General features: G+C 37.1%; 1 protein-coding gene across 5 annotated transcripts in view; it reads left to right on the top strand.

Annotated features, from left to right (window-relative positions):
- The first annotated feature begins 232 nt into the window (after nucleotides 1-232).
- The window catches only part of SLF2 (SMC5/6 complex localization factor 2), a 50,838-nt gene continuing 24,499 nt past the window's right edge, over nucleotides 233-26,571 (top strand). For 3 of the 5 annotated variants that reach the window (XR_012922840.1, XR_012922841.1, XM_012768955.3), the window contains exons 1-11: nucleotides 233-498; nucleotides 3,213-3,256; nucleotides 3,835-4,571; nucleotides 6,299-6,356; nucleotides 9,789-10,777; nucleotides 11,792-11,862; nucleotides 15,911-16,033; nucleotides 16,435-16,602; nucleotides 17,668-17,770; nucleotides 23,190-23,265; nucleotides 24,375-24,516. Coding sequence is in view for 3 of the 5 variants with exons in the window: in XM_012768955.3 (XP_012624409.1) it covers nucleotides 359-498; nucleotides 3,213-3,256; nucleotides 3,835-4,571; nucleotides 6,299-6,356; nucleotides 9,789-10,777; nucleotides 11,792-11,862; nucleotides 15,911-16,033; nucleotides 16,435-16,602; nucleotides 17,668-17,770; nucleotides 23,190-23,265; nucleotides 24,375-24,516 (2,651 nt within the window). In the remaining 2 variants the exon portion in view is untranslated. Of the gene's footprint in view, nucleotides 499-3,212; nucleotides 3,257-3,834; nucleotides 4,572-6,298; nucleotides 6,357-9,788; nucleotides 10,778-11,310; nucleotides 11,330-11,791; nucleotides 11,863-15,910; nucleotides 16,034-16,434; nucleotides 16,603-17,667; nucleotides 17,771-23,189; nucleotides 23,266-24,374; nucleotides 24,517-26,571 lie in introns of those variants that run through there. The other 2 variants (XM_076009846.1, XM_012768968.3) reach the window with 2 other exon arrangements.

Here is a 26,571-nt window from a genome sequence, read left to right as displayed (position 1 = left end):
GGCGCGCGCCCTTGGCGCATGTGACGGGGTGGGGGCGCAGTTTTCCTCCTGCCCTCCCCCTGTTCCAAACTCCACCTTCTCCAGAGAGGCTGCAGCTTTCTATTGCGCCACCACCTGAATGACCTTGGTGCCAGCCAATCAGGACGTGACGCCTCAAGTAAGACCCGCCCCCTGCTGGTCCTCAGGTTCCTTCCCGCTCACACCGGAGTCACTTCCGAAGAGAGAACCGCCATGAAGAGAGAAGGGGGTGCCGCCCACCTCTGCTCCGACAGTCTCCCCGAGTCCCAGCAGCAAGACGGCAACCACGCACCCAGCTTCTCCAGCCACAGCTCATGCCGCCGTCGCCAGCGGCGCCGACATGACAAGGCGCTGCATGCCCGCTAGGCCAGGTTTCCCCTCATCCCCAGCCCCGGGGTCGTCGCCCCCGCGCTGCCATCTGAGACCCGGTAGTACCGCCCCTGCTGCAGCGGGAAAGAGAACAGAGAGTCCTGGGGACAGGTACCGTGCAGAGGGCTTGAGAAGGGGCCGGGTCGCGGGGGCAAGGGTACAAGGGGAGGACTGCAGACGGCCGCTCTTCCAGTTCCCGCCATCCTCCGCGAGCTCTGGCCTTGGCATACTGGGGCCTGGCAAACCCCCGCCCCGCCTCCGCGCAGGGGCTTCTGGGAGTTGGAGTTTCCTTTTCTGTAGTTGGGCAGCAGCTCGATGGCTACGGAGAACCCGCCTTAGGTAGAGAGCGTGATTTTTGTCCTTTAAGAAAGCTTGACCCGGGGCCCTAACTGCTCAATGCATATTTAGGTCGTTTCTGGTATCTTCTCAGTTCTACTGATCCTAGTGGTTTAGTAGTATAAACCTTTTCTATGTTGTGGGTGAAATTATGTAAGATGTGATGAGGGAAACCCTTCCACGAATTACTTTGTAGTTTGGTAGACACTCTAGTTCATGCCTAAAAGAACATACAAATTCGGAATGTGACATGTTTTCTCTTTCAGTAACTTTTCGCCTCTCCAAAAGGCCAATTTTTTTTGTAAAGGTTTTTGTGGGAGCTGTGTAACGAGATGGGGAGTTTCATCAAATGACATCCTCTGACAATAAAACATGTTTAAATTCTCTATGAACTTGGTACTGTCTTTTTTATTTTAAGTTGGAAAGCTTGTAACAGAAGTTTAACAGTAAATTCATGTTCTAATATTGTGGTATAGGTCCACAATCCCTTATCTTAATTTTGAAAGCCAGAAAGCTGTGAAAACCAAATGCTTTCAGTAGGTTTGGCACCATGTCTTACTTGGCAGCCAAACCTGACCACAACTAATGTAAGGCTGTTTATGGTCTTTATCCCATTAAGTGTGAATATTCATAAATTTTTCTGGAGAAATATCAATGGTTTCATTACAGGTTGCTGCACCAGACCCCACTGGGAGCTTTACATAGTGCATCCCAGTTATCCCTCTTCTAAAATCTGATAAATTCAGAATTCTAAAACACATTTCTCCCCTAAAAGTTCAGATAAGGGTTTGTGAAGCTGTTAAAATTGGTTTTTTTAACCATTTATTTATAAATAAGTCATGTATTTCTGTACATATGAACTTAGGGAACTGTTACCTCTTGAAAGTTACATTCCTGGTTATTTTACAGGTTTCTTGTGTTTTACCCCAAATCATTTTTCTCTTTCTGATGTATTAATCTTTCAGATATGTTAATCAAAAGGAGCCTAGGATCTAATATTTTAGGGAAGAGATACAGTGTTACATATCATGTTTAGTAATTAACATAAAATGTATTTAGTATTACCTTGTTTTGAATGCATTAGTGCTTCTGGGTCCTTTCCTGTCTCTCCCAAACACAGTAAAAAGGCATCATCCTTCTCCCCTTTGCAGAACCTCTAGCATTTTTTCCTTTACTCTTTGGTGGATTTAATTTACCTAATATAATTTATTTTATTTAAAAAAATGCATATGTTCTTCCATAGCCTGTCACTCATATTCATCTCATAACCGCTTAGCTTTTCTACCAATATCTCAAACACAGTAGAATCTCAGTAAACCAGTAATGATGTGCGGTGCTTTTCTATCATGACCAGTAAAGTATACAGGAAGGTTAACCTTCAAGGGACTTGGATTGTTCAAGTTTTCACTGAGTATTCCAACCTCATAGTAGATTAATGTTTAGGTAAGCTAGTAGTCTATGTCTTATTCTCTTTAAGTAAGATGAATTCATTTTAGCAAAATTTGCCAGAAAGGTAACTTTTTGCCCTGCATATGATAACATCCCCCTTTTTGCAGCTGACAACTCTAAATACATGAACAAATCAGAATACAAATTCTGCTAATGTCCTATTTGATTTTAGCATTATTGCCACTGTCAGAGCTTGATTGGATAGTGAAATCCAGACTTTAGGGTACAGAAATCCTTAAAAATTAAGGCAATTTGTTTTTTGTTATTTTTGTTAACTTTCTTCTTTTTTCCTTGTCTTGTGTTTTTCCCAGGCAGTGTGTTATCTTTGTAAACATTTTAGGGATTCTTAGATAAAAAATTAAGAATTTGAAAGTACTTATTTAGTTGTTAAGGCTCATTCCAATTTCTGCTGTTACTTAGATTAACATTTTACTGTAGTGTGTAAAGAGGGTAACAGAAGTTTAGTACTTGATCCTTTCTGCCTTTGCCCAGCACACTCCTCACCTGCCTCCCCAGATCAGCTAAATCACCTGTGTTGACATTCTACCATTTACTCTTCTACTTTTGTTATGAGTGTCTGTTCAGGTTTTATTCCATTTTTATAATATCCATTATTCAGCATACATCTATTGAGTGTTATTTTATACCAATCTCTGGAGAGGTCAGCAAATAGGATCGTATGCCTGTCCCCAAGTTCTTCCATTCTACCATGCTGCAGTGAGCATTTTACTTCTAAGAAGTACTCTCTACCAATTCCTTGGGTCTACAGTCTTATGCGTTTAGTATTATGGATTATATAAGCCTCAGTTGTATTTTTATAAATAAAGTCCTATAGGAAGTGATGAATTATATTTTCAACTTTTTTATGAACAGCTTAACAAAGCATGATTGCCATTGTCAGAACTTGATTAGTTAAACCAGATTGTGAAATCCAGCCTATATTTTATTAAATATAAATCTTACATTCTCCATTTAATCTGAATTACTGAGGTTTTAATATTTGCTATGTGATGCCATATTAGTTATGCTTTTATTTTCAGGAAGCAGTCAATTATAGATTTCTTCAAACCAGCTTCACAACAAGGTATGTATACTGTTAATGACCTTTTTGTGGGATATTTTGAGGGCAAGGAGGGAAATGGATTTAATCTACTCTACATGCTTTTGTTTGGTTAAACATAATATTCAAAATTGAAAGTATAATAAAGATGCAGTGTTTGTTTACAAAGATAATCTTAAGTTCTAAATATGAAGAAAGTCTTTTTGTTATGCTTTCTTACATTTAAAGTATTATTCCAATCAATAATTTAATGTTCATAATACATACTATTTTGATTCTCTAATACAGTAACAGAGGCATAGGAAGGCACATGATGTAGCAAAAGAGAGCTTTACGAAAGTAAGGCTCTTAACAAATCATGCTTTAATTTGTCTTACACCCCTCCCAATAAAATATGTGTTATTATCCAGATATTATTGGTTTGAAGATTTTTGTGGTATGTTTAGTATAATTTAATTTAGCATTTTAAATGTGAATAATTGAGATAAATACTACATTTTTATTTAGAACAATTCAAGACATGTAAGCGATAAGTTAGTATAAAATATAAGTGTTATTTTTAAATAACATGCAATTTGTATATGTTTCAATTGGCTATTTAGACAGACATATGTTGGATTCTCCACAAAAATCAAACATCAAATATGGAGGAAGTGGATTGTCCATCACTGGGACAGAGCAGTTTGAGAGGAAACTATCATCACCAAAAAAATCTAAACCCAAAAGGGTACCATCGGAAAAGAGCCCTATTTTAGAAGCTTTCATGAAAGGTGTTAAAGAGCACCATAAAGATCGTGATGTACATGAGTCACGTCGGCCTTGTGTGTCACTAGTCTCCAAATGTTTATCCAAAGGAACAAATATCTATGTTCCTTCTTCATATCGCTTGTCAAAGGAGATGAAGGCACTAAAGAAAAAACATCGATCTCCAGAGAGGAGAAAGTCGCTGTATATTCATGAAAATAGCAGAGAGAAGAATGATAGAGAGACAGGCAAGACCAACACAGACTCCAAAAAGCAGGCCACAGTGACAGAAGCTGACATGTTCAAGAACAGCCCTAGAAGTCTTAGCAGCAGAAGCAGCCAATCCAGGCACCACCCAGGAGAAAGCCCACTGGGAGCTAAGTTCCAATTGTCACTAGCTTCTTACTGCAGAGAACGAGAACTAAAGAAGTTGAGAAAGGAGCAAATGGAGCAGAGAATCAACTCAGAAAATTCTTTTTCAGAAGCAAGCAATCTTTCCTTCAAATCTTCTAGTATAGGAAGAAAATGTAAACCAAGGCAGGAAGAAAGTAAACAAAATGATGTCATACCTGGAAAGAGTAATCTTTCAAACCTGGTATGTGCAATAATTATTGAATTAGCTTTGCTACTGCTACATCATTTTTACAATACTGAATCTAAAAGTATTTAATAATTGTTACATCACATTGGTATCTTTCCTTAAAGAAACATTGTTGCACAGTTTGTATATATGTTGTTATCACTGGATTTCCTCCAACTGCCCTTCATTGAACTCAGTAGAGCAACGTTTCTTGCTCTTAATTTTTTTCAGATCTGGGACACAGATCTTTTTTGATGGGAAAAGTAAGCATTCTTTTTTTTTTTTTTTTTTTTTTAAGGGAAGTGTGGTCATTTTTAAATTAGGCTGTGCTGGCCAGGCACGGTGGCTCACGCCTGTAATCCTAGCACTCTAGGAGGCCGAGGCGGGCAGATTGCTTGAGGTCAGGAGTTCGATACCAGCCTGAGCAAGAGTGAGACCCCGTCTCTACTATAAGTAGAAAGAAATTAATTGGCCAACTAACATATATAGAAAAAATTAGCCAGGCATGGTGGCGCATGCCTGTTGTCCCAGCTACTTGGGAGGCTGAGGTGGCAGGATTGCTTGAGCCCAGGAGTTTGAGGTTGCTGTGAGCTAGGCTGACGCCACGGCACTCACTCTAGCCTGGGCAACAAAGCGAGACTCTGTCTCAAAAAACAAATAAATAAATTAGGCTCTGCTGATGAGAAATACTTGAGGAATGGAAAATCTAAAAGAGCAGGATTACATAGCATTTAGATTATATTAAAAAAAAATAAAAGAGCAGGAAACAGTTTAGAGCAGTGGTTCTCAAACTGTGGTTCCTGGACCAGCAGCAGTAACATCACTTGGGAACTTGTTAGTAATTCAAATTCTCAGGCCCTGCCCCAGACCCACTAAACCAGTAACTATGGAGGTAGAATCCAGCAATCTGCAATTAACAAACCATCCAGATAATACAATTCAGTATGACTCTCGGGAGACTTTGAAGATGGTGACTTAGAAAACTGTCCAAATTCATCTTAATCTCATCAGATTTTTCTTTTCATAATAGACCACATTTAGATTAGCATAAAAGCTATCACTTCTAGAAAGTCAAGTTGTTAATCTGAAATTGCTTCTCTAAATACAGAGCAAATAAAGGAAGATCAGATGTCAAGAAAGTGCAATGTTAATAAGGTGCTAGAGAATTTTAAAACCAGACAGACCAAAAATAAACCAAACTATGACATTGTTGGAGTGAATAGAGATTACTGCATTGTATATTATTGGAAAATATATTTGTAAATGTACACCCTAAGGCCTGTTTGCAAGGAGTTTGATGCCTTTACTGTGAGATTTGCTCATGATTAGTAGAGGTTAGTAATATTTGGCCCATTTTATAGGATTTCAGTGTTCAGCTGTGCATCATACCTTAAACAGAATTATTGGAGAGTAAGTTGTACCCATTTGATTGGCAATATTAGGGTTATGATTTCTTTATCAAAATAATAATACAGTATCTAATATATTAATCTGGTGTTATTTATATAAATCTCTAAATTAGCATTATGAAAACTGACCTCATTTTTAACATGATACACATGCCCCTTTTTTGATAAAACTTAAGATCTTTAAATATTTTATTATCAAAGTTAAACTTTTACCTCCAAATATAGGTGCGTGCTTTATTTAATCTAGAAATCTGTGTTAAAATTTTATGAAGAAAAATGCACATTCTTTATTGCCCCCAACTCCTAATTATTTTTTTCTCGTTTTGCTGATAGGAAAATGGACATGTCTCAAGAAAAAGATCCTCTTCTGATTCATGGGAACTTACTTCAGGTAGAATCAAAATTAAATTTCTGAATTCCTATTAATAAATAAATTTGTTACTTTTGGTACTACTTAAAAAGTACAAATTTGTTTAAAAATGTAGTTCCCTTCCTAGAGGTGAATTGAGCATCTCATATTAATTAGGACTTTTGTAAGATTATATTCAAAAAGACTAGTCCCTAAATTAGTATACATTTAGTATGTATAATGGTTTATCTTTAATCTCTCTGCCTTCTTCAAGAGTTCCTAACAATGTGTTTCTCATATTGGCATTCGGTGTTCTACTTCTGAATCCCTGGCTACATCAAGAAGCATAATCTTACATTCTTGGAATTGTGGACTATCTGAGGTTTTGATATTATGTTGAAGATGCTTTGTATAAGGTTGAAACTGTTACCATATCCAAGATAGTGTTTCCTAATATTTCAACTACAAAGATTCCTTTTTAAATAGCAAATTTCAAGGACATCCACATGATATTTTAGTATCTATTGAGTGAGAAAATACATAGTAACAAACAGCTACTGTTAATTCAGTACTTCTCAAAGTATCTTTCCTTTCTTTTGTAACTAGAAAATAGAACATTAAAATTCAAACACTGCAGAAATTTGTAACACAGAAAGTGAAAGGCCCCTAGAAATAAAAACTGTTAATAGTCTGGGGTTTCAGTTTTTTTTTCTTTGACCTTCACAATCTTAGAGACATAAAAATAGAGGTACAGAGAGATAGTTTCTGACTCATTCTTTGTATTACTTCATTTTATTTGTATTCTAGAGGTGCATTGCGTTTGACCAAGCACTCTTGACTGTTAAAATCAATCTTCAGCCATGTCTGAAACCGTATTTTACCATCAGGGAAGGAACTTCTAGGATACAGGAATAAATCTGAAGTTTTATGTGTTTTTTGTTTATTTAATTTTTACAATGTTGATTTTATGACCAAATTTTGGCGAATTTTGACATTATTATACAGGAACAATAATTTCTCAGGAGATTGCTCCTGTACTCACTGCATTGCACATTTGTTGTACTAAATAAATGATTACTTTGCACTGAGGTGAATGGAAGAACAACATATTGTTAGGCTAGCTCTGCAAGTATAAAGGGCTGCTGCTCATGATATTGCCACCAAGTTATTTAGCTTTTTTCTCTGATAATAACAAAATAAAAACAAAATTATTCTCTTCCTTTCCAGGATTTGCAAATTTCATCAGTGGTGGCTGAAGTAGTTTCATTTATATAATTCCACATACTGAAGTTTTTTTTCTTTGTATTAGAAACATTCCAATTCCTCTTTCAGTTATTTTAAAATATACCCTAGGCTGGGCGTGGTGGCTCACGCCTGTAATCCTAGCACTTTGGGGAGGCCGAGGCAGGTGGATCTCTCAAGGTCACGAGTTCGAAACCAGCCTGAGCAAGAGTGAGACCCCATCTCTACTAAAAACAGAAAGAAATTAATTGGCCAACTAAAAACATATAGAAAAAAATTAGCTGGGTATGGTGGTGCATGCCTATAGTCCCAGCTACTCGGGAGGCAGAGGCAGAAGTGTTGCTTGAGCCCAGGAGTTTGAGGTTGCTGTGAGCTAGGCTGACGCCACAACACTAGCCCAGGCAGGACAGTGAGAATCAGTCTCAAAAAAAAAAAAAAAAAAAAAAAAAAAAAAATATATATATATATATATATATATATATATATATAAACATCACATTTTTAAGCACAATATGAATTTTTAAAAACTGGTTAACTAAAATATATGTGGCTATAAAAGTGCTTCTGGGTGGAGCTATAATAAATATAGATGGTGTTAGGCCAGGCACAGTGGCTCATGCCTGTAATTCCAGTGCTTTGGGAGGCCAAGGGAGGCAGATCACTTGAGCCCAGGAGTTGAGGCTGCAGTGAACTATGATGGTGACACTGCATTCTAGCCTAGGTGACAGAGCAAGCCCCTATCTCTTAAAAAAAAAAAACATATTACACACACATATATAGAGACACACACATGTACACACAGAGCTTGTATTAGTTTCCTAAGGCTGCTATAACAAAGTACCAAAACTAGGGGGGCTTAAAACAGCAAAAATTATTGTCTCACAGTTCTGGAAGCTAGAAGTCTGAAATCAGGGTATCAGTAGGGCCCTATTCTCTCTGGCAACTCTAGGGGAGAATACTTCCATACTTCTTGTAGCTTCTACCGTGTTTCCCTGAAAATAAGACAGGGTCTTATATTTATTTTTCCTCAAGAAGACACCCTAGGGCTTATTTTCAGGGGATGTGTTATTTTCCCCTCAAAGCCTCAGCTTGTAGCACGCACAGGATGGCCGGTACCTGACAGGAGGAGCCAACATTATTGGTGGGGCTGCCGGCACCTTTCCAGTCACCTCTGGGATAGTAGCTGTCTCAATGGGGCAGATGAGAAGGGCTGCTCGTCTTCTTTACCGCTCCACGATGAAATACATGGGTTGTGCAGATAAGCTGCGTAGCCACGCCCATCACTAGGTCTTATATTCGGGGTAGGGCTTATATTGCAAAAATGCTTAGAAACCCTGCTAGAGCTTATTTTATGGGTAGGTCTTATTTTGGGGGAAACACGGTAGGAGTTTGCCTGTAATCTTTGGCATTCCTTAATTTGTAGCTGCATCACTCCAATCACATAGCATCTTCTCCTGTGAATTTTTACATTGTCTTCCATCTGTGCATGTCTGTCTCTGTGTCCAGGTTCCCTTTTTTATAAGGATATCAGTCATATTGCGTAGGACCCACCTTAATGATTTCATTTTGATTTGATTATGCCTATAAAGACCCTATTTCCGATTAAGTTCACATTCTGAGGTACTGGGAATTAGGACTTCAACATATCATTTTGGGGGGATGTAATTTAACCCACAACACAGCTGAAAACTAGAGGGATGCATGGGAAAGAGGAAATAGCAATTAAATACTTGGGTAAAAGACTTAGGCAAAATTTTTTTTTCCCTTGACGCAAGGAAACAAACAATTTTTTTTTAAATGAGAAAATTTATTGCCCTTGAACTAGTTATCTTATATGTGTTATAAAGTACTTTACATTTAAATGTAGAAGTGTTAACATTTCAGGAACCAGGTAATCCTAGGTCTAAAAGAGGAGACATGCCTGTGGAATCCTTTCCTTGCTACAGATATGCAGTTTATGTTTTAGAGAGTAACACTTTTAATTCTGTTAAAGTAGTAAACTTTTCATAGCTTTGGAATAAAAATGAACATAGCTTTAAATTTCTTGGACATCAGTATTTATCTAGTTGATAAGTGATAATATTAACTCTTTCCTTATTCCATATGTGGTGAATAATCTCATCCTGAACTTTTAGAACTTAAACATTTCATCAGGATGTTCTAGACACTGAATAAACTTTACTAAAATAGGAAAGTATACTTTTCACTAATCTGGCAAAAATTAAATTTTAGCAGGCTCTAAGCAGAATAAATTCCCTGACAAAAGAAAAAGGAATTCTGTGGACTCAGATCTGAAAAGCACAAGAGAATCAATGATACCAAAAGCAAAAGAGTCCTTCCTTGAGAAGCGTCCTGATGGACCACATCAGAGAGAAAAATTTATAAAACATATTGCACTGAAGACACCTGGTGGTGTGTTGCGCTTGGAAGACATATCCAAGGAACCAAATGATGAAACTGATCGCTCCTCTGCAGACTTGGCACCTTCAAATTCTGGCCACCATTCTTCCAGGAATAGTGACCAAATCCGTGTGGCAAGTACCAAAGAGACTAAGATACAGAAACCCCACTTACCTTTACCTCAGGAAAAATCTGCAATTAAAAAAGCTAGCAACCTGCAGAAAAATAAAAATGCTAGCTCTGTGACATCAAAGGAGACTAAACTTATACCTTTACTTTCCCATGTTCCAAGTGCTGGTTCCTCTCGGGTACCATTAAATGCTAAAAATTGCACTCTTCCAGTTCCTAAAAGAGATAAAGAGCGTTCCTCATCTAAAGAATATTCTGGGCATTCTGCAGAATCCTCCAAACACAAAGAACATAAAGCAAAGACTAATAAGGCTGATCCTAATGTATCTTCAGGGAAAATTTCTGGGGAATCTTTGCGTTCAGAATATGGCACTCCTACAAAGTCTCCCCCGGCTGCTTTGGAAGTTGTGCCATGTATCCCAAGCCCTACAGCACCTTCGGCTGAAGTCCCTTCAGATAAAGAGAGTTCAGGAAATTCCAATGCAGGTAGCAATGCACTGAAAAGAAAACTAAGGGGTGATTTTGATAGTGATGAAGAAAGTTTAGGTTACAACCTAGACAGTGATGAGGAAGAGGAAACATTAAAATCACTGGAAGAAATAATGGCTTTGAACTTCAATCAAACTCCTACAACTACAGGAAAGCCTCCTGTTCTTTCCAAGGGGCTTAGATCTCAGTCATCAGACTATATGGTAAGTAGCTCTGTGACATTTATCTTTACTTGAAGAGGGAAAGATGGATTGATTAGTGAAAATTGTGAAAGATTGGATTAATGAAAGATGGATTGATTAGAGGGATAGGTTAGAACTTATTTTAAAATTCAGTTTTTATTACAACTCATAATTAGACTAAAACTGGTATAATTCTCGTTTGGTAAATGAGTTCCCATATCTCTAGTTTTATTACTGTAAATCAGTGGTCTCCAAACTTTTTTGATCTCAACACACTTCTATTCGTAAAAACAATTTTTGAGCATGTATCCCAATATATATGTATACTTAAAGATTATATACATGTACCACTATAATACTGTTTACTTTCTAAAATGCACAAAAACAGAATTTAAAAGAAAGAAGAAAAATAAGTATTTTCCTATAGAAGTTATGTAGAAGTTACTATAGACTAAGTTCTACTGGAGTTTCTATAGAAGTTCCATATAAATAGAAGTTCTATTATTTTCTTTCTGCACCCCAATGGATCACCTTGCACACCCCCTGCTTTGGAGACCACTGCTGTAAATGAAGGTAGAGTGTAGAAATGTTGTTAATTGTGGTGTGCAATTTTATTTATAAAATGCTTCATTCTATCTTGGGAATAAACTAAATTGTAAGATGTCTGTAAAATTTGGTGGGGAAGGTATTAATATTCCATGGGAACACCTAAAAATTACTAGTTTGATTCCACTAAAATAGAACTTAAAAGTAAAGACAAGGTAGCCACAGAGCCATTGGGTGTTTGCAGTCAGATCCTAAGCCTAGCAGGGTTTTATAAGTAGTGGATTTACTAATAGATGGTAAAATCAAATTGCCTACAGTGCAAAATACTAGATTTAAAGCATGATGATGAAAATTCTTTAAGAAAGGTATTATCCTGGCCCAGGTTATTAAAATAGAAAATAGTCTCTAGTACTCTGAGTAACTTAAAACATTCTAGTTCTTCTACTAATTTATATTGTAAAGTATTTCTAAATTTTCTTCTTGTTTTAGGAACATGTTCATACTGGCACTTATACAAATACTTTAGAGCGTCTAGTGAAGGAGATGGAAGATACACAAAGGTTAGTTAGCATCAAGATTAATTTGCTAATTTTTACATTCTGCTTGGCATTCTGCGTGGCATTTTATTCTTTTTTTTTTTGAGCACTTTATACTGTTAATTTACCCTTTAAAAAAATGAGAAGTTAGCATGCATTTTGTGTTAGTACCATTATAATAGTTCTTATGTTGTCATGTGTGTTAGAAATAAGATATGCTCTCTTGTTCATAGGGTGGATCAAGAGATTCAGGTTTTTATAGTATATACTGCATTAAGCAATAATATAAATTATTTTCTGTTTGTCATAATTAGTATCTAACAGCCGAAATTCTTGATCAAAAGCATGGGTAGAGTTTTTTTGTTTTTAAGTGTACAGTTTAGTGACATTAAGTACACTTACATTGTTGTGTAACCATCACTACCATCCAACTCCAGAACTTTTTCATCTTTCTAAACTGAAACTCCATGCCCATTAAACAATAACTCCCCATTCTCCCCTTCCCCCCTGACCTTGGCACCTATCATTCTACTTTCTGTCTCTATGAAATTGACTATTCTAGGTCCCTTATATAAGTGGATTCATATAGTATTTGTCCTTTTATAACTGGCTGCTTTCACTTAGAGTAATGTCTTCAAGGTTCACCCATGTCATAGCATGTGTCAGAATTTCCTTTCTTTTTGAGGCTGATTATTCCACCGTATTATACATATAACACATTTTGTTTATTCATCTGTCAGTGGACACTTGGGTTGCTTCTACTTTTTGACTATTGCAAATAATGCTGCGATGAACATGAGTATACAAATATCTCTTCAAGTCCTTGCCTTCCATTCTGTTGGGTATATACTTATAGTGGACTTGCTGGATCATATAGTAATTCTCTTTAATTGCCACCACACTGTTTTCCACAGCAGCTACATTATTGTACCTTCACACCAATAGTGCGTAATGGTACCCATTTCTCCACAACTTTACCAACACTAATCAAGTTTTCTTTTCTTTTTTTTTCTTCCTTTCTTCTTCTTCTTCTTTTTTTTTTTTTAAATAATAACTCTCCTAATGGATGCAAAGTGTTCTCCTTATGGTTTTGATTTGCATTTCCCTAGTGACTGATAATGTTAAATATCTTTTCAAGTGCTTATTGGCCTTTTGTATAGCTTCTTTGGAGAAATGCCTTTTCAGATTCTTTGCCTGTTTTTCATTGGGTTGTTTAGGGGGTTTTTTGTTGTTCTCACAGGTAGAATTTTTTAAACATTTGTACCAAGTTACTCTTGAGAAAAAATTTAGAGTCAGGATGAGCACCCCAACCATATACATACATACTCGCACACACACACAGAAATCAGAAGGTTGAGGATCATAATGAACCCAATGACATTTATATGACTAGTTGCAAACTGTTTTTGCTAATGAGAGGGGAAAAATATATTCCTTATTAATTTAGGGAATGTCCTTGAAACTAGCCCAGAGAGCTTCACTAAAAGCTCAACTGACTTGATTATGTAGAATTTGATATATGTTATGAATCTCAAACTCCATTACTGAATAGCTGGCTAGAGGAATTTTACAGACAATTAGTAGGTCAAAAGTTTTTCCCTCTCTGAATTTAATTAGAGAAATTGTGTTTCTATTATAAAATTCTTTAAATGTTTCATGAATTCATGTGATCTGTGATGTGAAATCTGAAGTTGTTTATTTAAAATTGAGCATTGCACAGACCAGAGGCAGAAGTGCTGGTTTGATCTGAGGTAGTTCTTTTCTGTAGTGATAGAGCAGTACATTTACTGGTCATTTACTGTTCTATACTCATACACTGGAAATAAGAACCTTGGTTAAAGGCAGGAATGATGGTACATGCCTAAAGTCCCAGCTACTGGGGAGGCTAAGATGGGAGGATTGCTTGAGCCCAGGAGTTCAGGGTTGCAGTGAGCTATGATTGCATCACTGCACTCCAACCTGGGCAACAAAATGAGATACTATCTCAAAAAAAAAAAAAAAAAAGAACCTTGGTTAAAATAACTTAATCTTAGAGAGGTAGTATAAGCAAGGACTCTGGAACTAGACTCTCTGGCTGTGAATCCCATCTCTTTGCTTTGCAAACTCTTGCAACTTATTTAGCTTTTCTGATGTCTGTTTCATTATCTATAAAATGAGTGATAAACTACTAGATGGATTTCTTGTGAGTATTAAAAGAGTTGATACATAAAGCCCTTAGTACAGGGGCTGTCACATAAGTGCTCAGTAAGTGTTAGGTGTTATGATGATCATGATGACAATGACAACTAACTACTGCTACTAGAAAGCACAATTAACATTATCAGGTTGTTGGTATACTAGAACCCAAATGAGCGTTAAAAACTGGAGAGGATAATCAAATTAGTGATGTTTATTTCTTGCCATCTTTTTCTTTCTTTATATTTGGACAGATTCTTAAAGTCCTAGCTATAAAGAAATAGTCAAGGCCGGGCGCGGTGGCTCACGCCTGTAATCCTAGCACTCTGGGCCGAGGCGGGCGGATTGCTCAAGGTCAGGAGTTCGAAACCAGCCTGAACAAGAGCGAGACCCCGTCTCTGCTATAAATAGAAAGAAATTAATTGGCCAACTAATATATATAGAAAAAATTAGCCGGGCATGGTGGCGCATGCCTGTAGTCCCAGCTACTCAGGAGGCTGAGGCAGAAGGATTGCCTGAGCCCAGGAGTTTGAGGTTGCTGTGAGCTAGGCTGACGCCACGGCACTCACTCTAGCCTGGGGAACAAAGCGAGACTCTGTCTCAAAAAAAAAAAAAAAGAAATAGTCAAGTCTTTTATGCAATAGAACACAATTCTAATACTATACTGGTAGCTGGGTAAAAAAAAACCTAAGACCTAAAATAGACCTTGTATGTTTTAGTGAAAATTGTACATCATGATGTATTTGGGAGACATAATTTGACCTATAGTATAACAAAATTTGTCATATAATGAGGTACTTAATAAGGGTTTTCCTTGGTACTGTTTTTAGATAAAAACTAAAGATTTTTATTTTTAGGGTAAACTATTTATTTTTTATATATATATATTTAATTTAATTTAGTGGGTTTTTTTTTTTTTTTTTTTTTGAGACAGAGTCTCACTTTGTTGTCCAGGCTAGAGTGAGTGCCGTGGCGTCAGCCTAGCTCACAGCAACCTCAAACTCCTGGGCTCAAGCGATCCTCTTGCCTCAGCCTCCCGAGTAGCTGGGACTACAGGCATGCACCACCATGCCCGGCTAATTTTTTATATATATATCAGTTGGCCAATTAATTTCTTTCTATTTATAGCAGAGACGGGGTCTCGCTCTTGCTCAGGCTGGTTTTGAACTCCTGACCTTGAGCAATCCGCCCGCCTCGGCCTCCCAAGAGCTAGGATTACAGGCGTGAGCCACAGCGCCCGGCCATTTTTTTTTTTTTTTTTTTGAGACAGAGTCTCGCTTTGTTGCCCAGGCTAGAGTGAGTGCCGTGGCGTCAGCCTAGCTCACAGCAACCTCCAACTCCTGGGCTCAAGCAATCCTGCTGCCTCAGCCTCCCGAGTAGCTGGGAATACAGGCATGTGCCACCATGCCCGGCTAATTTTTCCTATATACATTTATTAATTGGCCAATTAATTTCTTTTTTTAATTTTTATAGTAGAGACAGGGTCTCGCTCTTGCTCAGGCTAGTTTCGAACTCCTGACCTCGAGCAATCCACCCGCCTCGGCCTCCCAGAGTGCTAGGATTACAGGCGTGAGCCACCGCGCCCGGCCTTAGTGGGGGTTTTTGAGACAGGGTCTTGCTCTCTTGCCTGGGCTAGAGTGCAGTGGCGTCATTGTAGCTCACAGCAACCTCAAACTCCTGGGCTCAAGTGATCCTCCTGCCTTAGCCTTCCTAGTGGCTGGGATTATGGGCACATGCCACCACACCCAGCTAATTCTTTAATTTTTGTAGAGACAGGAGTCTCACTGTTACCCAGGCTGGTCTCAAACTCCTGGCCTCAAACAGTCCTCCTGCCTCAGCCTCCCAAAGTGCTAGGATTACAGAAACTATTTATTATAGCATTCTTCTCAATTCTTAGGCTAGATGAACTGCAGAAGCAACTACAAGAAGACATAAGGCAGGGCCGAGGCATTAAATCCCCAATCAGAATCGGAGATCAAGACAGTACAGATGATGAGGATGGCCTCTTGGAAGAGCACAGGTATAACACTTTTCATAATGTATATATGCTCCTATTAAGTTTTTACATTTTTAGTTGTTTTTGTAAAATAAATGAGCTGTTGATATGGCCATTTACTTAGTGAATAATCTTTGATGGGTTTCTAATCCATCTGTGATGGGTTTGAAAGACAGATGTTAGGGCCAAGTTACATCTTTTGTCTTTTCTCCTAGTTATTATTTCTTTACACACAGACATATTAGTGGCTCTTGAATAGCTGTTAGCAAAGAGTGGTAGAAGCAAAACATACTTTTTCTCATGCTAATCCTCTAATTTGGGATTAACGTTGGTTTTAAAAATAGTTTTCTTTGCACCCAGCTTTGAAGTACAAAACTATGTGTAGTGTAACTATTTAGTATTCATTGACTTTGTTTGTGTTTCAGGGAATTTCTAAAGAAATTTTCAGTTACAGTTGATGCTATTCCTGATCATCATCCAGGTGAAGAAATATTTAATTTCCTCAATTCTGGAAAAATTTTCAATCAGTATACCTTGGATTTAAGAGACTCTGGTTTTATTGGACAAAGTGCTGTAGAAAAGCTTATTCTTAAGTAAGTAGAAAAATAGACATTTTACTTTTTTATGTGTAAAAATTTACTCTAAAAGACTTCTGAACAATGTAATCTTCTAAAAGGTTAATTTCTATTATGATCTATCAAGTTTCTTAATCCTCTTATTACCACTGCTCTTGGGTTTTCTTATTTAATTATAGCAAGCAGTGTAGGATAGTTGTTTGGCACATTACATGACTTTATTTGGTAGGATTAAGATCAGTATGTAATAGTGGTGACTGTCAAAATAACAGTGGCTTAAACAAGAAGTACATTTCTTTCAGCAATTGGAACTGTTGAGAAACAAACAAAAAAAAAAAAAAAGAAGAAGAAGAAGTATATTTCTTTCTTATGTGAAAGAGATACAGAGGTAGGAAGTCCAAGGGCTATTGTGCTGGTTTCACTGCATAATGTTTTTTCACCATTCTTAGCACCTAGAGCTTCCAGGTGGTATTGAAGATTTAGCCTTTATGTTCAAATTCCCATAAATTCCACATAACATTTCTACTTATGGTTAATTGGATACAGGTTAGTTGATAGGGCCACTCCTGGCTACAAGGGAAGCTGGGAAGTGATGTTTATTTCAGGAGCCAGTGTTCTCAGCTAAAAATCAGGGTTCAGAAGAAAGAAGAAAGGTAAAAATAGGTGTTGGAATGGGCAGCTAGTAGTCTTTACCCAAACTGGTCTGATTTCTCTAAGTACATGATATCTCAAGTCTAAAGAGATCATATTAATTGTTGTCTTGAGTTTTATGAAGTTTATCTCCAAGCTGGCAAAAGCAGATGTCCTGAGATTTGATAGGGTCTCTTTCCACACTGCCAATAAATGTAGCTTTGTCCACCAGATAAACGTGGAGCCAAGCCAACAGATGGGATCAACTATAGGCCATCAATTGCATTTCTTTTATGAGCAATTCATCCATATTGGTATAGAGTCCACCTCCATGGACCAAGGATAATATGCTTGCTCATTTCCCTGATTACATCAGATGTGGTGATGGTGGTAGTGGTAGAAGTGTTTTGCCACGAAGCTAACAGTCATATTGATTTTACTTTATTTTTTCAGATCAGGAAAAACAGATCAGATTTTTTTGACAACACAAGGTTTTCTTACCTCTGCTTATCACTACGTCCAGTGTCCTGTACCTGTGTTAAAATGGCTGTTTCGGGTAAGAGAAATGTTTGGAGAGTTATAGTTGCCTCCTACTGTATTTCCCTGTCAAAAACAAACTTCTAAAATATAATTTTATTTGCTGATTATTAGAGAAAAAATTAACCCTGTATGGTCAAACCCATGATTTCAGTGGGTGAGAGTAAGGCAAAAAGTTAATACAAAGAGATTATAAAGGAAATGATAATGTAGACAGTTGTACAGGATAGTTAATAATGGTAGTTATGCCTGTGACATTGCATCACACCAGTTAATCACTATTACAGTTATTTTTTAATTCAATATTTTTTAACTTGTCACTGACTTGAAGCTCATTGTAGTCAGTTTTGAAAGGGGTCTTCTAATACTTACATACCTAAATTTCTTTTTAACTTTGTTTATGAGAATACCTATATATTTTTTCCAAGATTTCTAATTAGTATACTAATATTTTCCCATTTATGTGTGTGTGTGTGTGTGTATATATATATATATATATATGAGTGTAAATCCAACTATCTATTTTCCTCATTCATATCTAATACTTAAATCCACTTTAATCTTAATAATAAGATAAATAATTATCTTAATTTTTGTTTTATTTAAGTGGTAACTTAAAATATCAGTGGTATCATTGATTTTATGTGTAGAGTCCTAGTGTTACTCTAGATACTTTGGACCTTAGGCAAAAACACCATTGACATGGAAGTTTATTGCTCTTGACATTTGTATTATCCAGAAGACACCAATTTAGGGTTAAATACAATATGTGTGGGCAGAGCTGAGAGGCTATGGAAAGGGCTTTTTCTAGCACAGTAGGTTCTATATCTACAAGTACTGTAGTAAGTACCCAGTTAGGTTGGAATTATCCTCATTGCATAGACAAGAAGGATTATGAATGACAAAAGTTATTCTCAGGTTACTAGAGGGTTTACTTTCATAAAATCTTAAATGTGTGAAGAATATACATTAGAGGAAAAGGATTCATAGTGCAAAAGAATCCCTTATAATATATAAATGTTTGTCCCAGAAATCCTATAAATAAAAAGGAAAAAGAAATCAGTGATCTCAGAGGGTAATAGTTATTATATGTGAAGCTGTGAAATAAGTGGGAAAAGCATATGGAGTTTCTAGTGTGGGCTTTAAGATAGCATTTCAAGGAATCTCGTATTTGGTGAGAACTGAATAGATATTCTAGTGTAGCCTTTCTTTTTTTTTTCATATATTTGGCATTTTTGAGTGCCAACTGTACCAGGCACTGGAGAGAACAGCAGTGAAAAAATCAGTGTCTCTGATCTCATGAAGCCCTTATTCTAGTATAGAGGAGACAGACAAGTGTGTGTGTGTGTGTGTGTGTGTGTGTGTGTGTGTATTTATAGATATATTGTGTCAGATGATAAATGCTATGAAGAAAATTAAAGTAGACTAAGGTAGATACAGGAAAAAGTTTGCTTTCTGTATTTTTTAAATTCTGTATTTTTCTTTGTTTTGAGACAAAGTTTCACTCTGCTCGGGCTAGGTTACAGTGGCATCATCATAGCTCACTGCAACCTCAAACACCGAGACTCAAGTGACCCTTCCTGCCTCACCCTCCCAAGTAGCTAGAGCTACAGGTGCATGCCACCATGCCCAACTAATTTTTCTTATTTTTTGTAGAGACGAAGGTTTCACTATATTGTTCAGGCTGGTCTCACACTCCTGAGTTCAAGAGATCCTCCCACCTTGGCCTCCCAGAGTACTAGGATTACAAGCATGAGCCATTGTACCGGGCCTGCTTTTTTTAAACATTAGGTAGTTGATGATGGTTTTGCTGTTGAAGTGAGATCTGAGTAAAGTAATAGCTTATCAGTGTCACTCCTAAAGTGTTCCTCCTCCCCCGACCCTTGCTCCCCCAAATAAATGACATATCTTCCAGATAGGTCTGCCAAACCAGCACTTTTCAGTGAGACTCCTACCTAGCTGAAGAACATTTTAGGCAGAGAGAACAGCAGGTGGTGGAAAGACTGTGAGGCAGGAGCAGTTGTTCCAGTGGTTAGGAGCTCACTATTTGGACCCCAGTAATTCTTTTTTTATTTTATTTTTTTAACTGTCTTAATTAAATCAAAATTTGCCCCCCTATGGTTTTTATCTAGTGGTACTAATTATCTTTTCTACAGCTTCCCATAATAAACCTCGTTTAACAGTCTTTCAGTTATTTTAAAACAACTATAGTGACTGTCATCCTTCTCCACACTACACATTCTCTTATAAAAGATAATAAAATTCAAATCCCTTCTTACTATCCCAATCATCTTTCTTTTTTTTTGAGACAGAGTCTCACTTTGTTGCCCAGGCTAGAGTGAGTGTCATGGCATCAGCCTAGCTCACAGCAACCTCAAACTCCTGGGCTCAAGCGATCCTACTGCCTCAGCCTCCCGAGTAGCTGGGACTACAGGCATGCACCACCATGCCCGGCTAATTTTTTTCCTATATATTTTTAGTTGGCCAATTAATTTCTTTCTATCTATACTAGAGACGGGGGTCTCACTCTTGCTCAGGCTGGTTTCAAACTCCACTCCTAACCTCGAGCAATCCACCTGCCTCAGCCTCCCAGAGTACTGGGATTACAGGCGTGAGCCACTGCGCCCGGCCCTGATCATCTTTCTAAATGACCTTTAGCTTGTCAGTGTCACTCCTAAAGTGTTGCCCCCATAAATGTATATATGTTCCAGATAAGGCCTGTCTTACCAGCAGTCCAGTGAGCCTCTTACCCATTTGCCCCACCCACATATTTCTAATGATTACAATTCAAAACTTCATTTGCTGTCATACCAGGGCTTCATTATTCTATAATTGTATATATTGTTTCTTAAACCTACAAGTAAGACTGCATTTATCTACATTAATTTTGTCTTATTGATGTGGGCCCCCATCATTATAACCTTTAAAACCCTAATTATTACATATACAAGAATATCTTCATTTAAGCAGTATTTTATACTCTTCATTATTCTTTGAAAATCAACTAATAATCATTCAGTAACCACTTTCTTTGTGTAAGACACTTTGTCTTGTTTCTCCTTTTCAATTCCAAGTCCATTTTGAGGGTGGAGAGGCTATATTAACTTTTAACTGTTTTTTAGAAAATATATCAGAATTCGTGCCATAGTCCTAACTAGTAATTTTGTAAATTTAATTATTAAAGTGTAATAAAAATGTTTGTATTTTTGTGATGTTTATCATGAGCATCTAAATATAGTAGACCAGAAGAGTTTATTACTTTTTTTTTTTACAATTTTCAAAAGGAATTCATATTTGATTGTGAAAAGGTCAAATGAAATGGAAAGGAGATTAAATTTTTTTTAGAAAGATGGCTGAACTCTTCCCAAGTTCTAATTTTCAGGATCTGTTACATGTTGGTCAGTGTTTTCTACACACAAAAATTGCTATGTAACTTACCATAAACAGAACATGTGGATATGTTTCATAACTTTTTTGTTTCAGGTAACAATTAAATTTTTCATCTCAGAGTATAGATATGTTATCCTTTTTAATGGCTTTCTAGTATTCTTTGTCAGGCTCCACCATGATTTATTTATTTAACCCAATTTTAATTGATAGACATTAGATTGTTGTATATAGTTCTTTACACATTTATTTAAATATCTGAAATTACTGTATTGCTGGCCCTAGAATTCATCACTGCTCCTTGCAGAAAAGATTATTATATAAACTTTGTCCTGTGTGTAACAAGCCTGTGAATGGTGCTGCCTCCCAGTGGCAGAGCACAACGATGCAAACATAGCAAAGACTTTTTTTTTTCATACTGGTCTTATTCCTGATTGAAAGCAGAGAGCAGAGTTTGGGTTATTCCTCCTTACATTTTAGATTTAAGTTTATTATAATATGTGGCTCTAAGCAAAAGAGAAAGAGAGTGAAACAGCAACTCAAAGTACTATGAAAAAAAGAGAAATAAAGCACTCTCTATAAACCCACTTTAAAATTACTTTTAATGTATTATGTTTTTTTAGATTTTTTTAACTTGAGATTTTGTTCCCAAAAATTGTCTTGTAAAAGTTCTATTGTCTCTTCATCTAAATTTCTATATTAAAAAGGCTAAATATATCAAAGTACAAATATGATAACTTTGCATAAATATTACCAAATTGCGGTCAAATTTTACCAAATTACACTCACACTAGCCTAAGATTGCTTACCTCTTTTCTACTACTCTTGTAAACACTGAGTGTTACCAATATTCTTGATCTTTGCCAATTTTGAAGTCCACTTCAAACAAAGGATATTGTTTTTTTATTGCATCTCTTTGGTTACAAGTGATATTGAGCATCCTTTAAAAAGTATATTAGGGCTGGGCGCAGTGGCTCATGCCTATAATCCTAGCACTCTGAGAGGTCGAGGTGGGAGGATTGCTCGAGGTCAGGAGTTCAAGACCAGCCTGAGCAAGAGCGACCCCCGTCTCTACTAAAAATAGAAAAAATTAGCCAGGGGTTGTGGTGTCCCTGTAGTCCCAGCTACTCAGGAGGCTGAGGCAGGAGAACCACTTGAGCCTAGGAGTTTGAGGTTGCTGTGAGCTAGGCTGACACCATGGCATTCTAGCCCAGATGACAGAACAGGACTCCATCTCAAAAAAAAAAAACAAAAAAAGAGAAAGAAAAAGAAAGTATATTAATTTATGTAATTGTATCTTATTTTTTCAAATATTTTTACTGGTTTATGGTTTGGTTTTTGCCTCTGATGTGATCAACCTTAGAAGCCTTTTCCAATATAGCTTTTTGGTTTCATGTCATGATATATATTAGAAAGATTTTTTGATAGTTTTAGTTGTTATATTTGTCAGATTATAAATGGAAATTGTAAAAGCAAGCAGCATATTAGAATGTAAAGAGTCCTGACTCTGGGCCTAGCCACAGTGGCTTGTGCCTGTAATCCCTACTACTTGGGAGGCTGAGGTGAGAGGATTACTGGAGCCCGAGATCAGCCTAAGGCAACAAAGCAAGACTCCTCTCTAAAAAATTGAAAATAATAATAATAATAACCTGCTTGTGGTGACATGCACCTGTAGTCCCAGCTACTCAGAAGTCTGAGATGGGTGGATTGCTTGAACTCAGGAGCTTGAGGCTGAGGCTACAGAGAGCTATGATCACATCACTGCACCCCAGCCTGGGCAACACAGCAAGACCCCCTGCCAAAAAAGAAAAAAAAACAGCCCTGACTTCAGAATCAGACGTGGATTTAAATTCTGTCTTCTCTGTGTGTCACATTGGGAGTGGTATTTAATCTCTCTGAACCTATTTGTTCATATGTGTAATAAGTACCACTTCATAAGGTCATTTTAAGTATTAAATGAAATGTACATAAAACACCCTTATATGTGCCTAGCAAAAAGTAAATGCTAGTGTTTTCTTTCTAATACCCTATCTTTTATCAACTTTTGACAGATGATGTCCGTTCATACAGACTGTATTGTATCAGTGCAAATTTTAAGCACATTAATGGAAATAACAATTAGAAATGGTAAGTATATAAATTTACTATGATTTAAAGTGTGTATTATATGGAATAAAAAATTATTTCTGTATTCAAACATCCTTAGTAATGAAATGAAACTCAGAAAATTGAGTATCAGCATTTTTCTAGTTGCATAGAGAAAAGGGGTATATGATCTTACAAGTGGCAACTCTTACCTAATATTTACCAAATCATGGCTTACTTTGCTGGGTAAGTGGAAATAGTTGCACTAAATAAATATTTGTTTAGCCAATAATTTTAATTGGCTTATTGGTAAGCAATAGTATTGTACTGATAATGCACTAAAGCATATTGAAAGCATCCATTGCAGAACTGTGACAGTTGCTTTCTCTAAGAAAACTTTCTTTAAGAGTCCCAGTAATAAAAGAAGTTTTGGGCCAGGCGAGGTGGCTCACGCCTATAATCCTAGCAGGTGTAGCAGGGAGGCCGAGGCAGGTGTATTGCTCGAGGTCGGGAGTTCAAAACTAGCCTGAGCAAGAGTGAGACCCCGTCTCTACTATAAATAGAAAGAAATTAATTGGCCAACTAATATATATAGAAAAAATTAGCCGGGCATGGTGGTGCATGCCTGTAGTCCCAGCTACTTGGGAGGCTGAGGCAGCAGGATTGCTTGAGCCTAGGAGATTGAGGTTGCTGTGAGCGAGGCTGATGCCACGGCACTTACTCTAGCCTGGGCAACAAAGTGAGACTCTGTCTCAAAAAAAAAAAGAAGTTCTGTAGTTTACCTGTTTTATCTGTTTTGGGGATTGGGACTGTCACAAGGCACTGAAGATGATAAAATTTTCCTGTGTTATCGGTAGTTGGAATGTTACTTCTAGTCATTTCAAAATGTTTTGCTTCCTTCTGAGTTATACTATTTTATCCATCACTCTCAGATATTTTCTTCATAAATGTCATTTTCTTCACATTCATCTGGAAATCTTTAATTCCTATGATCATTCTATAACTTAGCTATGTTGTTAGCCTATAATTAGCAGCTGTCATTTCTATAAAATCATTGTAATAATCCATGTTTCACATGCAGACTGTCAGCTTGCAAATGTGAGATTTGCAAACCAACAATTTGGAATAAAATGTTTTCTTCTGTTAACTAGATACCTTCAGTGACTCACCAATTTGGCCTTGGATCCCATCATTGTCTGATATAGCGGCTGTGTTTTTCAATATGGGGATTGATTTTAGATCTTTGTTTCCTCTGGAGAATTTTCAGCCAGACTTTAATGAAGACAATCTAGTGTAAGTTTTCTTTTCATAATTAACTCTAAAAACATCATTTCAAACAACTTTTACATATAATTTCAGTTAATTTATTAAGTTCAAGATTCATTCTTGAATTTTCTTAAATCTCCTCAAAGTTGAGATCACTCTCTTCTTTTTGAGACAGTCTTGCTCTGTCACCCCAGGTAGAGTGCAATGGCATCATCATAGATCACTGCAACCTCAAACTCCTGGGCTCAAGCCATCCTTCTGCCTCAGCCTCTGGAGTAGCTAGGACTACAGGAATATGTCATGACACCTGACTAATTTTTCTATGTTTAGTAGAGATGGGTTCTCGCTCTAGCTCAGGCTGGTCTCTAACTCCTGAGCTCAAGCAATCTTCCTGCCTTGGCCTCCCAGAATGCTAGGATTATAGGAGTGAACCACCACACCCAGCCAAGATCACTCTTGAATTAGATACATTTTAAATATCTGTCTTAATGTAAAAACTGTCATGATGTTTAGCAGAGAAATAATAGAAACATTAAGACTGTCCATTATTATTTAACACTGTTTTGGAGCTATTGGCCAAAGCAATTAGACAAAAGAAAAAAATAAGAGATAATAAAAATTGGAAAGGAGTTGTTGAAAGATTGGTTATTTGTGAAGGTGATTTAATCTATCTATACATAGAAGCCTAAGAGTCAGCTGAAAAACTATGACAAATAACTAAGAGAATTTGGTATGGGTGCCATGGTGTAAAATTAATAAAGAGATGTCAACAACTCTCAGATATCTGGGCGGTAACTAGTTAAAAGATACACTGGAAAAAAAGGCTTCATTTATAATAGTAAAAAACAAAATGAAATATCTAAGAGTAAACTTAACTAGAAATGTGTGTGTGCATGTGTGTATGTGTATAAAACATTACTAAAGGACAAAAAGACCTTATTAAATGCAAAAACATACCATACTTTCAGATATGAAAGTTCAACATCATAAATAATAAGATTTCAAAAAATAAGGAAAGAGTGAGCTACTCAGTATCTGGTATTTTCTAGTACCTGGAAAACCAAGTAGCCATCTGGAAAAAAATTTTGGATTCATACCTTAAACTTATAGATAAATCAAAGATTTAAGTGTATACAGTGAAAACATTAAAGTAATAGAATAACTGGGCCTGGTGGCTCATGCCTGTATTCCTAACACTTTGGGAGTCAACATGGGAGGATCACTTGAGGTCAGGAGTTGGAGACCAGCCTGGTAAAAAATTAGCCAGGCGTGGTGCCACACACACCTGTAGTCTGAAATCTATAGACCTACTCAGGAAGCTGAAGCAGGAGGATCACCTGAACCCAGGAGTTCAAGGTTAAAGTGAGCTGTGATTGTGCCACTGCACTGTAGGCTGGGCAATAGAACAAGACCCCATCTCTAAAACATAAATAATAGAAGAAACTGGCAGAATTTTTTATAATCCTAGAAAAGGAGAAGATAGTTTTATGTATGAACTAATACCCAGAAACCGTAAGAGGAAATATTAACCACATTTTTTAAAAAATCTGCATGATGGCCGGGCGCTGTGGCTCACGCCTGTAATCCTAGCTCTTGGGAGGCCGAGGCGGGCGGATTGCTCAAGGTCAGGAGTTCAAAACCAGCCTGAGCAAGAGCGAGACCCCGTCTCTACTATAAATAGAAAGAAATCAATTGGCCAACTGATATATATATATAAAAAATTAGCCGGGCATGGTGGCACATGCCTGTAGTCCCAGCTACCAGGGAGGCTGAGGCAGAAGGATCGCTCGAGCCCAGGAGTTTGAGGTTGCTGTGAGCTAGGCTGACGCCACGGCACTCACTCTAGCCTGGGCAACAAAAGCGAGACTCTGTCTCAAAAAAAAAAAAAAAAAAAAAAAAAAAAAAAATCTGCATGACAATAATCGTAAACAAAGTCAAAGAAAAATCTCAAAACGTGTGGAGAAGGAAAAAATGTGTGTGTTTGTATATGTGTGAAACACAGAATCTTAATTTTAAGTTAGTAAGAAAAAGACCAATAACCTATTAGAAAAATGGACAAAGGAATCAAATAGACTGATCACA

This window comes from Microcebus murinus, chromosome 14 (genome assembly GCF_040939455.1).
Source record: "Microcebus murinus isolate Inina chromosome 14, M.murinus_Inina_mat1.0, whole genome shotgun sequence".
NCBI lineage: Eukaryota > Metazoa > Chordata > Mammalia > Primates > Cheirogaleidae > Microcebus > Microcebus murinus.
This window is presented reverse-complemented; position numbering and strand designations above follow the sequence as displayed.